The following is a 12464-nucleotide window of genomic DNA, read 5'->3' as shown; positions in this document are numbered from 1 at the left end:
TAACATTAGGTCACAGTGCAAACACAGAGGGATGATCCCGTCTCCCAACCATGTTGGAAACAAACTAATTTAATGCCTGTTTAAATTCTAAGTCATCCAGATCATATCAATCACAAAATAAGCTTAAATCAGGGGCAACCAGACTTTAGCTACATTTTTCTATATAACTTTTAACACCTTTCCAGGACTCCTTGCAAATTCTGTCGGTTTTTTGATCTGCAATGCGGCATTCTGTCGGCACTGGAGTGACCTGTAGTTTTTAAGCATCATGGAGGTCCTTCTTCCTAAGCACACCTAAAGTCAGTCAAAAATATTCCACCATGTCACGACCTGATCCCAGCTGGAAGCACGATCCGTTCTGCGCATCAGCTCCATCAGCTCATTTGTGCATCCAGATATACATCCGGGTCGCCCTCGATTTTATTTTAGGGCAACCTAAATTATCTTTTTCCCTCCCCAAAAATATTAAGTGTACTAAACTATAATTTGTTAAAGGTTAATGTATTTCCTGAGAAAATAAATGCCTTAAAATCTGTTTTATCCCTCGTCTCTGCAGGATCTGCACCGGAAATGGGATCCTATGCTACATCCAGGAGCTAACTTTTTCAGATTTGGCTTTAAACATAAATCTAGTGTTTTTGTAGTTTTATGTTTTCGTTTTGTTTTGCCTTATGGTATATAGTGCGAAATCTAAAGAAAGAACAAACTTAAATGCAGATAAACGTGGTTTAATCAGATTACCTGCTGTGATCATGTCCCATGATGACGTCAGAGAAGCAGTTTAACGGAGAAAATGTAAAAAGCATCAAAATTGTCTCACAGAAGTTATAAAACCTTTTTTTTAAAGATCGATATTAACATTCTTTAGTGAATTAAGGATAGAAATAAGTAATTTTAGTACCATAGTTACATTATTTATGGACACCCGGATGTATATCTGAGCGTGCTTCCAGGATGGATCGGGTAGTGACACACCCAACTGCCATTGTCCTGGGTTGTTGAGTATTGCGTCTTGTGTTTGGCCATTTGAACCGTGATGATATTGCTTATGCAACCTCTTCAGAATGAGTCCCAGGAGCTAACTAAACACTTAGAAGCTGATACCAGAGTCCTCCCCCTCGCTTTAGTGATGGCTTCTCCCTTTTAACAAAGATGGCTTCCTTCTTCCCCTCTTTCAAACCATCCATCCTCTCAAAGGTGTCTCCTTTGTTTCATGAGTTGCACCCTTGCCCAAAGCTGCTGGTGCTTCAACATGTGTTTGTGTAGTTCTTCCTATGTTTCTCCAATATACTGTAGGAGCCTGCAGTCCAATCCTCGCTGCACTGGACTGCATAAACAACCACTGAGATTTGGTTTGGGTGTTCTGTCTTTGTGACGAAGCACTGATACTGTTATTCTAGATGTGGTTTCATCCCAAAGACAGAACACCCTAACCAAAGCTGCGTTTAAGTGGTCCAGTGTAGTTAGGAATATTCAGGCTCTTTTATTATAGAAAACAACCAACAATTGAGCAAAGCTGTTGAAGGAAGCCATCTTTATTAAAAGTGAAAAACCCATCACTGAACAGAGGGGCCAAACACAAAACCCATACACAACACCCAGGAAATCACATGTTGGTCCTAAATTAGCCTCTGATTTTGAATGTGCTTCGGAGGATGAGCCTCCATGCTGCTTAAAAATGTCANCTAAAAGCCTCCCTCTTCAGTTCCTGTTTGCTGGATCCTCGTCTAACATCTGTCTGCTTACCTCGTCTCTCCCTGGCTCCTAGAGTTTGGTTTCCCCTGATGTCTCCTTGGTTCTGGTTCGTTTGTTATTTTTGTTGGATTTTTGATTCCTGCCTCCGTACCTGTGAACCTCATTAAACCCACCTAAATTCACCTCTGCCTACTTGCCTCTGCTTTTGGGTCCTCAATCCAACACCAAATCGTGACACTTAGAGGCATTAATGCTGATACTGGGACTTTTTAGTTTATAAATCTAAATATAATTGTTAACTAGGCTTATTAACTTTTTAATTTTACTTTTGTATCTCTTTTTTCTTGAGTTGTTAACTTTTTTTTTACTTAATTTCCAGTAGGTAATATATCATTCAAGGGCTCATCTAATTGGTCAAATGCCAAAGTAAGATGTACAGCCATGTAACAGGATCTTTGCTGCTAGATCTTGTGCTTCTAGACCTCACTGAGGATTAAGTGACCATCATGTCAACTTGCCCTATAAAGGGTTAAAAATGGGTATCAGTTTTTTAAATATCTATACGTCGACATTGTGTGTCTGAACACACAGTGGGGGACAGTTGGAAGAGTCTCTGGTCCTGGAAAAATGAAAGGATATAAAGAATTTGTGCAGAAATGATCAGCAGCATGGATGTCCATCCCTCGTTGATTGATTGATGCTCCTTTAAACTTAACATAAAGTTTCACCGGTTAGAAGACGTCTTTGTCAGCAGGACTCAGTAATAAAACCAAAGTTTGTTAAACATAAACTACTGAATAATCTTCTTTTCTTTCGCCAAATAGAAAACTGTTGGTTCTTAGAGGAAGCTGAGAAACTCAAAGATAAAAATCCAGTTGAAAAGTGTTCTTAAGTGCTGTGGTGGCCTCGTAAGCCCAAAATGCACAAATAGAAAAATCAATACTTTAACCAAGCAAAACATTAAGCCGGAAGGTGGGCAGTCAAGAAGAAAGCCCTGGATTTCCCTCCCCAGCCTTTCCACTGATAATGCATTCCAATTCAGATTTAAAGGAAATTGGATTCTTCCAATTTTTAATGGTGTCAATGAGTTCAAATGCTGCTGAGTTTATGGTAATCACTGCCTGCAGGACGTTTTTTAACGGAGCATGTTTATGTATCAGACTTTTAATTTAGGCGTTTCTCTCCTTTTAAATAAGCCTGGACCTTATCCTCACTGCCTTTTGTTTTTTTTAACGTTGTTAGGAAGCCCTGAGGGCGGATAAACATCATGAAGATCTCTAACATTAATTAAGCTCCAAGTTGCCGGTAGAGCGAGGAGTTTCAAATTTGAGTGGGTTGACATTTCTGGGGATAAATCTCTGTTTTGCTAGCCCAAGGTAGTACAACAAACATCCATATTGCATTTTTAATGGGAGCGAATAGGGCCATGAATAATTTCTACACTCGAAAATGTGAATTTGTTTCTTGCAGAGACAGGATCCAGGTTGCAGTTTATCAAACTGGGTTTGTAAATGATTTTAACAACTAAAATAGCACTAATAGTGTTGCAACCTGCAGATAGTTGTTGTTACATTCAACACCCAAGAAGTTGGTGAACCACATCTTCAAAATATCTTCCTTTTGTTATTGATATATTTCCTCTTTTAAAGTAAAAAACAAACAAACTATTGACTTGAGTTTCCATATAAACTTAGAAACCCTCCGTCCATCAGGCTCCAATGAAATACTTACTTTGGATTAAGGTGTCTTTTCACCTTAATAATGGTGACTGATAAAGTGTGCAGCCATTGATCTTATAATGGAAATGGACTAACATAATATCCTGATTATTGTTTTCCATGAAACTCTAATGGAGCTATCAGTGAGTGGCTGTAAAGGTAACATTAGGTCACAGTGCAAACACAGAGGGATGATCCTGTCTCCCAACCATGTTGGAAATGAACTAATTTAATGCCTGTTTAAATTCTAAGTCAAAAGTGAAAAACCCATCACTGAACAGAGGGACCAAATAAAAAAACCCAAACACAACACCCAGGAAATCACATGTTGGTCCTAAATTAGCCTCTGATTTTGAATGTGCTTCGGAGGATGAGCCTCCATGCGGCTTAAAAATGTCAGCTCTAAAGGTCGCTTTAGTGCGAGTCGACAGATTTGACAACATTGAGCAAAAGTCGAATTGCCTCCAATCTAAGGCTGTTCTGTGGAAACTCAGTTAATGCCGGACATTTCTCCACCATTGGATTATAACGTTCCTATTCAGCTAGAAATGGCAGCATAAATTGAGAGCGATCCAGTTGGACCAGCAAATATGAGAGAAACAGGTGTTCTGGGTAAAGCATACCTCTGTACTCCCTGCTTTGGTTCGCTCAAAGGCAAACTCCATGGTGGGCACGGCCAGCTCATTGGCAAAGAAACTTGCATCTCCAGGCAACTGCAGAGAGCTGACATTGGGTCCAGGACAGTTTCCTCCACGGATGCAGCTCAGTAATTGTCTCTGAAAAATTAGGAGAAGAAACCAAAAACATTACAGCATAAAATTGATTAGAAAATAAGGTCCAGAAATAAACCTAAATAAAACCTGCAAAGGTTAGCAGTAAAGGTTTTCAATAATGAATCAGATTAGGAATTTTAATGAATGATTTACCTTTTATAACTCACAACATTTAGAATATTTTTCTTTTGTATGTTTGAGCTGCATTGAGACTGTTTTCTTAAGAATGTCTTTGGGTTTCAGAACCAGTGACTGAAACTAAACAAAGTAATAAAAATCCTCAGTCAGAGCTGTGGACTGATGCCTTTACTGTTGGTGAAATATAGAAACACTGCAGCATATCATCAACAGAGCAGCTCACACAGACAACTTTTACTACAGGATCTATTTACAGCTGAGAAAGGTCAGCAGAGCTGGGCTCTGATCTTTATTTTCAAGTTTTCTCCACCGTGATGCTTTTTCACAAAAAAAAAAAAATTATATATATATATATATATATAATTATTCTATAGAGCAAAAAATATCTAGCTTTACCCTGAACATTATCTGCTCTTTGTCTTGAGAACTTTGGACAAAAAAAGAAAAAAGTAATGAAGTAATATATGATATTACACAGGAAGAAGTAAAAGGTTCGGTGCACTAAAACTACTCCTAAAAGTATATTTCTGTCAAAAAATAGCTCAAGTAGTCAGGGCTTAATTGAAATTTTTTCAGGCTGAATTTTCATCCTGGCCTGGTTGCATGACTGACTGACATGACTGATTTCTAAAGTACAAAAATAAAACATGGCTGGTTTTGCTTTATGAGGACCCAAATTAAAAACTGAACAAGCTTTTATCAACCAAAGAATAAGTTTTTCTTCTATGTTTGAGTTCAGTTTCAGCTGTGAACCACATCCAAACCAAGCAGAGGAACAGCCTGGATGTAGAGAACAGTCAGGATGTAGAGAGCAGACTGGATATAGAAAACAGTCTTGGATCAGCTGGTTTTCACTCTCAGCTATCAGAGCTCATCAAAGCAGCTCAGGGGTCTGGATGAAAACAATTAAAACTAATTAAGTCAGTCTGACTTTAATTTCTGTTCCCAAATTATCAAGTTTAAATGGTAAAAAAAAAAAAGGTAAATGTCCTGTACTTATATAGCGCCTTTATTCAAGTCAGGAGACTTGACCAAAGCGCTTTATGCTACATTCATTCACCCATTCACCCACACACTGATGGAGGTGAGCTACATTGTAGCCACAGCTGCCCTGGGGCTCACTGACAGAAGGGGGGCTGCCGTACACTGGCGCCACCCTCTGACCACCATCAGTAGACAATGCAGGTGAAGTGTCTTGCCCAAGGACACAACGACACTGAAAATCAGAGTCGGGGCTTGAACCGTCAACCCTTCGATTTCAGGGCAAACTCCTACATCCAACGCCGCTGTCGCCCATAAATGTTATTATAGGGCAGCTCAATTCTTATAAATACAGGTTTATAATAGGATTTTATTTTGTTTTTATTTTGATTCCTTACTAACTTCCAGGCAACATATTTATGTTGTTTTTTTTATTTAAGAATGAAAGCAAACATTTATAAAAAAATAAATGCTCATATTAAAAGATTGGGTCAAATATATTTTTTAATCTATTTCAGTTTTTGTACGTTCCACTTTTGGACAATAATCAATACTTTGACTGAGAGGGGAACTCATAGTATGAAAAATTTCCTAAAAGGGAAAACAAGTCAGAAAAGGTTGAAACCATTGATCTAGAAGGACCTGCAGTGATTTCGAATGTTGGAACATACAGTAACTTTACAGCTGTAATAAATCTGTTAATTTTCTACATTTGGCTGCTTCCTCCTCCTCCAGCGCCTTTCTTTTTTTGTCTCTTTCCCTCTCTGCGCCGCCTTCCCTCTTCCTTTTACTGCGCTCATTGCTTCTTATCCTCGCTTGCATGGCTCACTAGCAACACATCCGACCTCAGACACACGTCACACACCCCTTCCTCCACACTTTGCTGTCTCTGCTACTGGCCAAAGTGGCCTGGTCAGCCCCTCTCTCTGGCGGGAGCGCCGCCGCTGCACCAGCAGACTTAAAATAAAAAAAAAGAGAGAGATGCAGGCCAGCAGGCCAATCCCAGGCCGGCGCTTCGGGAATACTCCCCATTCTCAGTTTAGCCAGTCCGGATATGCAAGTAATGGTAACTGAGTGAATGTAACTAGTTACCACTGACCTGTGGTTATAACTAGTATGTTTGCTCTCTGTGCAAAATGAAATAATGAGTTAATGGATGAATTCATCTCCATTCAAAATATTCTGATTGAATGAAAACTGTCCTCAGCAAAACGCTACTATTGTGTAAAAGTTTTCCTACAGTACAGCAGCTTAAAGCAAGACTGCTGGGACTGGAAGCTTTTAACACGACTGTGAGGTTTTTCTTTTCTTCTTGTCATAATAATCCAAAGTATAAATCCAAATGTATATTTACAGATATGTTCCCAGTATCTTCCCTTTATGTTGTCATTGTAGCACAGTAGGAAAAAACAGAAACCTTAAATAAAACCTTCTAGTTTTTAACAAGATGTTTCAAATGGTGCGAAAGCTGAAGCTCTAAATAACGCTAAATAAGATGCAGAGCTCGGAGAAGCTGGGAAGTGTTGTGGCTAATTGCTGACTGCAAGCTTTTGTCACAGCAGCGCTAACACACAGCTTGTCAGCAGGACTGGATGCTTTCTGCTGTTGTTCTGTAATTGAAAGAGCTGCTGGAACAGAAATTGTTCAGACTACAGTGGGTAGCGGAAGCAAACAGACTGCAACAGTCAATCAACGGGAGGCTTATCTCTACTGTCCACATCCTCTGAGTCCACAGCATGTCACAGTGTTCCTTTGGCCCATTGCATTTAATTAGACTTTTCTTTTATCAAGGTTTGTCAAAGGGGAGAGAGCTGGTCGTCGCTGCTGTCACTGACACATCGTCGCACTATTCCGGTTTATCATTCCTTAAAGGCTGTGTCTCTGTTAACATTACCTGGAAGAAGGAGGAGGAAAAAAAAGATCCAGACTGTCACAGGAAGTGAAATTGATTCTTTATAAGTTATAAATAATTTAAAAGGAACACTGTGTAACTTTTAGGGACGCCAGACTTGTAATTTCCACGTTAAGGCCCCAGAAAGCAACGGGCAACACTTTCATTTTGGGGTCTGATAGCAGACCAATTTAGACCGACTCTCTTCAGATACATACGCAGATGAGTTTCTGATCTTGGCAGCATTCTTTAAATCATTAAAAATTTCTAAGATTAACACTAGGACCAAAACTTTTATCTGGTTTCTTACAGTAGCAGCAAGGGTTAGGTCAACATTTTCCCAACTTTCCTTGGATGGTCCCCTAAGATTCCTTTTTAAACATCAATATTTGTACAAAAATATTCTGGAGATGGTGCTTCTCTTTAGATATTAATGTCCACAAATCATGACAGTATGAATATTTTAGTACAAAGACTGATGTTTTAAAAAAAAAGGAACCTTAGGGGACCAGCCAAGGACACATCAAGGAAATGTTTAATGGCTACTGCTGTAGCTTGCTTAGCTTAATGTTTAAGGTGAGCTCAGACCGCTGTACTGCGGGGCTCTTTGTCACATGACTCATTCAGTGATGGATCCAACCCTCTTAAAGGCATGGAGCATCAATACCCGCCAAATTATTTATACCAACATGAAATGTCTTTTGATATAATTCAATTTAAGCAAACGCTTGGGTCAAAAGTTACAAAGGGTTCAAATAACAATCAGGCACAGATTCATGTTTCAGATGGATTCTGACTCATTTTGTGCCAAAGTTTGTTTTAGGCCAAAGAAAGTTTTTTTTTATGCCTTAGCCTAGTAATAGATCTTTAAAAATGGCCAAAATAAATCCCAGACCTCAGGATGATTGAGAATCTGTGGTATGACTGTGAATTTGCTGTGCACCAGTGAATCCATTGGGCTTGAAGGAGATGAAGCAGCTCTGTCTTAAGAATTGGGCAAATTCCCAGCGGGAAGATGTTTCCAGCTTATATAGACATACCCCTGGAGAGATGAATCCTTCAGCACACTTACATTTTCTGTCTTTTGTCATATTTGTTTCACAATGAAAAATGTTTTGCACTTTCAAATATGTATATTTTGTTCTTAAGATTTTCTCTGTTTGCTCTATTTCCCTTCGGTCAGGACAGCAGCGGCTGTGGTTAAACACTGTGGCTGTTCATAAACAAACATGAGAGAAGAAATAAACAAAAAAATATACTTAACATAAAATAATGAAGAGGTTTTGTGTTCGCTGTACTGTCAGTGTGATTATAAAGATAGGAAATAGATATTAAGTTAGAATTCAGACCTAGATCCAGTGGTGAATATCTGCCAATACGTGTCTCTGCATCCAAACTGACAGCGCTTCACCTCATTTGCAAACGTTTCCAGCAGGTCAAAGCTGATATAGATTCTACACTTGATCATTATCTGCACCAAATTCAGTCATTCAGTTGCCCATGTAGTTTAGGGCAAATTAAGTTGTTACTTTGACTGGACCATTCAAACCCAAATATAACTCGACTCTTAACCTTTGACCTAAACCACTTCCTGAAGGTGAACCTTATCCTGAACATTGAGGGTTTAGTGGTGTCTAAAAAGTCTACTTCCTTGTGATTGCTAAAACCATGGCCGCATGTGAAAGTAGGTAATTATTATGCACTTCCATTTATCTATTCATCCTGTCACAATGATACACCTTAATAACACGTTTATTGTTTCTTTTGTCACACATTTACATGCATATTTTCACTNAAAAAAAAGATCCAGACTGTCACAGGAAGTGAAATTGATTCTTTATAAGTTATAAGTAATTTAAAAGGAACACTGTGTAACTTTTAGGGACGCCAGACTTGTAATTTCCACGTTAAGGCCCCAGAAAGCAACGGGCAACACTTTCATTTTGGGGTCTGATAGCAGACCAATTTAGACCGACTCTCTTCAGATACATACGCAGATGAGTTTCTGATCTTGGCAGCATTCTTTAAATCATTAAAAATTTCTAAGATTAACACTAGGACCAAAACTTTTATCTGGTTTCTTACAGTAGCAGCAAGGGTTAGGTCAACATTTTCCCAACTTTCCTTGGATGGTCCCCTAAGATTCCTTTTTAAACATCAATATTTGTACAAAAATATTCTGGAGATGGTGCTTCTCTTTAGATATTAATGTCCACAAATCATGACAGTATGAATATTTTAGTACAAAGACTGATGTTTTAAAAAAAAAGGAACCTTAGGGGACCAGCCAAGGACACATCAAGGAAATGTTTAATGGCTACTGCTGTAGCTTGCTTAGCTTAATGTTTAAGGTGAGCTCAGACCGCTGTACTGCGGGGCTCTTTGTCACATGACTCATTCAGTGATGGATCCAACCCTCTTAAAGGCATGGAGCATCAATACCCGCCAAATTATTTATACCAACATGAAATGTCTTTTGATATAATTCAATTTAAGCAAACGCTTGGGTCAAAAGTTACAAAGGGTTCAAATAACAATCAGGCACAGATTCATGTTTCAGATGGATTCTGACTCATTTTGTGCCAAAGTTTGTTTTAGGCCAAAGAAAGTTTTTTTTTATGCCTTAGCCTAGTAATAGATCTTTAAAAATGGCCAAAATAAATCCCAGACCTCAGGATGATTGAGAATCTGTGGTATGACTGTGAATTTGCTGTGCACCAGTGAATCCATTGGGCTTGAAGGAGATGAAGCAGCTCTGTCTTAAGAATTGGGCAAATTCCCAGCGGGAAGATGTTTCCAGCTTATATAGACATACCCCTGGAGAGATGAATCCTTCAGCACACTTACATTTTCTGTCTTTTGTCATATTTGTTTCACAATGAAAAATGTTTTGCACTTTCAAATATGTATATTTTGTTCTTAAGATTTTCTCTGTTTGCTCTATTTCCCTTCGGTCAGGACAGCAGCGGCTGTGGTTAAACACTGTGGCTGTTCATAAACAAACATGAGAGAAGAAATAAACAAAAAAATTTAATTAACATAAAATAATGAAGAGGTTTTGTGTTCGCTGTACTGTCAGTGTGATTATAAAGATAGGAAATAGATATTTAGTTAGAATTCAGACCTAGATCCAGTGGTGAATATCTGCCAATACGTGTCTCTGCATCCAAACTGACAGCGCTTCACCTCATTTGCAAACGTTTCCAGCAGGTCAAAGCTGATATAGATTCTACACTTGATCATTATCTGCACCAAATTCAGTCATTCAGTTGCCCATGTAGTTTAGGGCAAATTAAGTTGTTACTTTGACTGGACCATTCAAACCCAAATATAACTCGACTCTTAACCTTTGACCTAAACCACTTCCTGAAGGTGAACCTTATCCTGAACATTGAGGGTTTAGTGGTGTCTAAAAAGTCTACTTCCTTGTGATTGCTAAAACCATGGCCGCATGTGAAAGTAGGTAATTATTATGCACTTCCATTTATCTATTCATCCTGTCACAATGATACACCTTAATAACACGTTTATTGTTTCTTTTGTCACACATTTACATGCATATTTTCACTGGAAAAAATCAAAATCTAGATAGGTAATTTTTTCTTAAAATAAGTGTATTTGTTCTTGGATTGAGGAGATAAAAGAGACATTTTGCCAATGGAACAAGACAATTTACACTTAGAATAAGAAAACACAGTTGCATTGTCTTATTTCAAGTGCATATTATCTAATTATCTTATTTTAAGAGTAAAAATACCAATTCTATTGGCAAACTATCGCATTTACCTACTCAAATTAAGGGTAAATACACTTAATTTAACATTTTCACTCATTTCTAGATTATTTTTGCAGTGTTCTATTTGTAAATGTGCATATTTATGTGATTTCTGTATTTTTATCCACTAAATTCTCATTTTGGTTTGATCATTAATTATTGTTATTATTTTTTATTTTTTGGTCTGATCTTGCATGATCCATGGAGGTATATGAATGGATCTTGGCCAGTCTAAGTCCACCTTAACTCCCATTAATCTACCTGTTTTTACACAAGGAAAGTATTCTCAAAGTATTCTCCCATCGCTGCTTGAAATGGGGTAACTTATAAATCTGCAGACAATCCTGCAAATTACTGGAGGATGTCAGCAGACCAAGTTTGCGTTCACATGTGATAAAAAAGTTGACTCTTCGTACCATTCCAATAGCAGAGCCCGCAGAATGATGCTGCCACCACCAGCCTCCATTGTAATATATGGAGTCTTTCATCCAAAGCAGCGTTGTGCATGAAGGACAAAAAGTTCAGATTTGGTGTAATTTGATTTGTGCTTTATATTCTTCTAATAACTCTTGGCACATAAAATGAGACTTAATATTCTAGAACATTTAATTAAACACCATTAAACCATAAAAGACACCATTGCTACTCAAATTAATCTTTTGAATTAAACCATATCAGTAGGATTAATTTTGTTTTTATTATTTTTCTCATGTTTTTGTGCTACAAACAGACTTAAAGACTGCATTTTATATAACATGTAGCCTATCTGTTGTTGGCAGCAGTGGTTTGGTTTCTAACGAGAGACCAGCAATCATTCTCTCAAAGCCATCATGTCTCTGTGAGAATCGAATTGGACCTGTCCTCATGGCTGCATTTGTTGGGTGTTCATTTTACAAGAACATTGCTGCGGAGGCAAGATATTGAATGAACTTCATCTGAACTCCATTTACATAAATGCCTGTCGTTAAAAAAAGGCACTACTACTACTGAACAATTCAATTTGTGAGCAAGTGTGCTACTGAACGGCACCTTCGCAACAGCTACCGGCTGCCATTTCAAACCTCAAATCCATCAGTCATGTTAGAAATCGTTCTGCTGTTCTCATTAGAAGCTGGAGAAAAAGAAACAACATTTTACATTTTCCTGATTCTCAGCAAGTTTCTCAGCGTTGAACTGCTAAAACTATCCACGTATAGGCGGCATTTAAATTACGGTGAAATGTTTATTGCTGTTCAGTTGTGTACCTGTATTATTTCGTAGCTCTATAACTCTTTGGTGTCTGTCGAGTTAAGAATATGTCCAGGATATTGGAGAAAAGACCGTCTGAGAGTAAAGCATCACATCCTTGGTGCGTAGTTGTGCAAACCTGCTTGTTTTACCAAGTAACCATCAACTCTTTTAGGGGAGTGGCAGCCTAGTGGTTAGGGCATACAGCTTGGACCCCAGAGGTTCTGAGTTGGAGTCCCACTCCCACAGACTGCCACTCTGGGTCC

General features: G+C 38.3%; 1 protein-coding gene across 1 annotated transcript in view; it reads right to left on the bottom strand.

Annotated features, from left to right (window-relative positions):
* Positions 1-12464, bottom strand: part of naaladl2 (N-acetylated alpha-linked acidic dipeptidase-like 2) — a 576898-nt gene that overhangs the window by 166873 nt on the left and 397561 nt on the right. Inside the window, exon 14 of the mRNA XM_015382993.1 lies at positions 4037-4189. Within this exon, the coding sequence (XP_015238479.1) occupies positions 4037-4189 (153 nt within the window). The remainder of the gene's footprint in view (positions 1-4036; positions 4190-12464) is intronic.

Source organism: Cyprinodon variegatus, unplaced genomic scaffold, assembly GCF_000732505.1.
Source record: "Cyprinodon variegatus isolate N-32 unplaced genomic scaffold, C_variegatus-1.0 Scaffold272, whole genome shotgun sequence".
Classification (NCBI taxonomy): domain Eukaryota; kingdom Metazoa; phylum Chordata; class Actinopteri; order Cyprinodontiformes; family Cyprinodontidae; genus Cyprinodon; species Cyprinodon variegatus.
The sequence above is the reverse complement of the archived record's forward strand: the minus strand, read 5'-3'. Positions and strand labels throughout refer to the sequence as shown.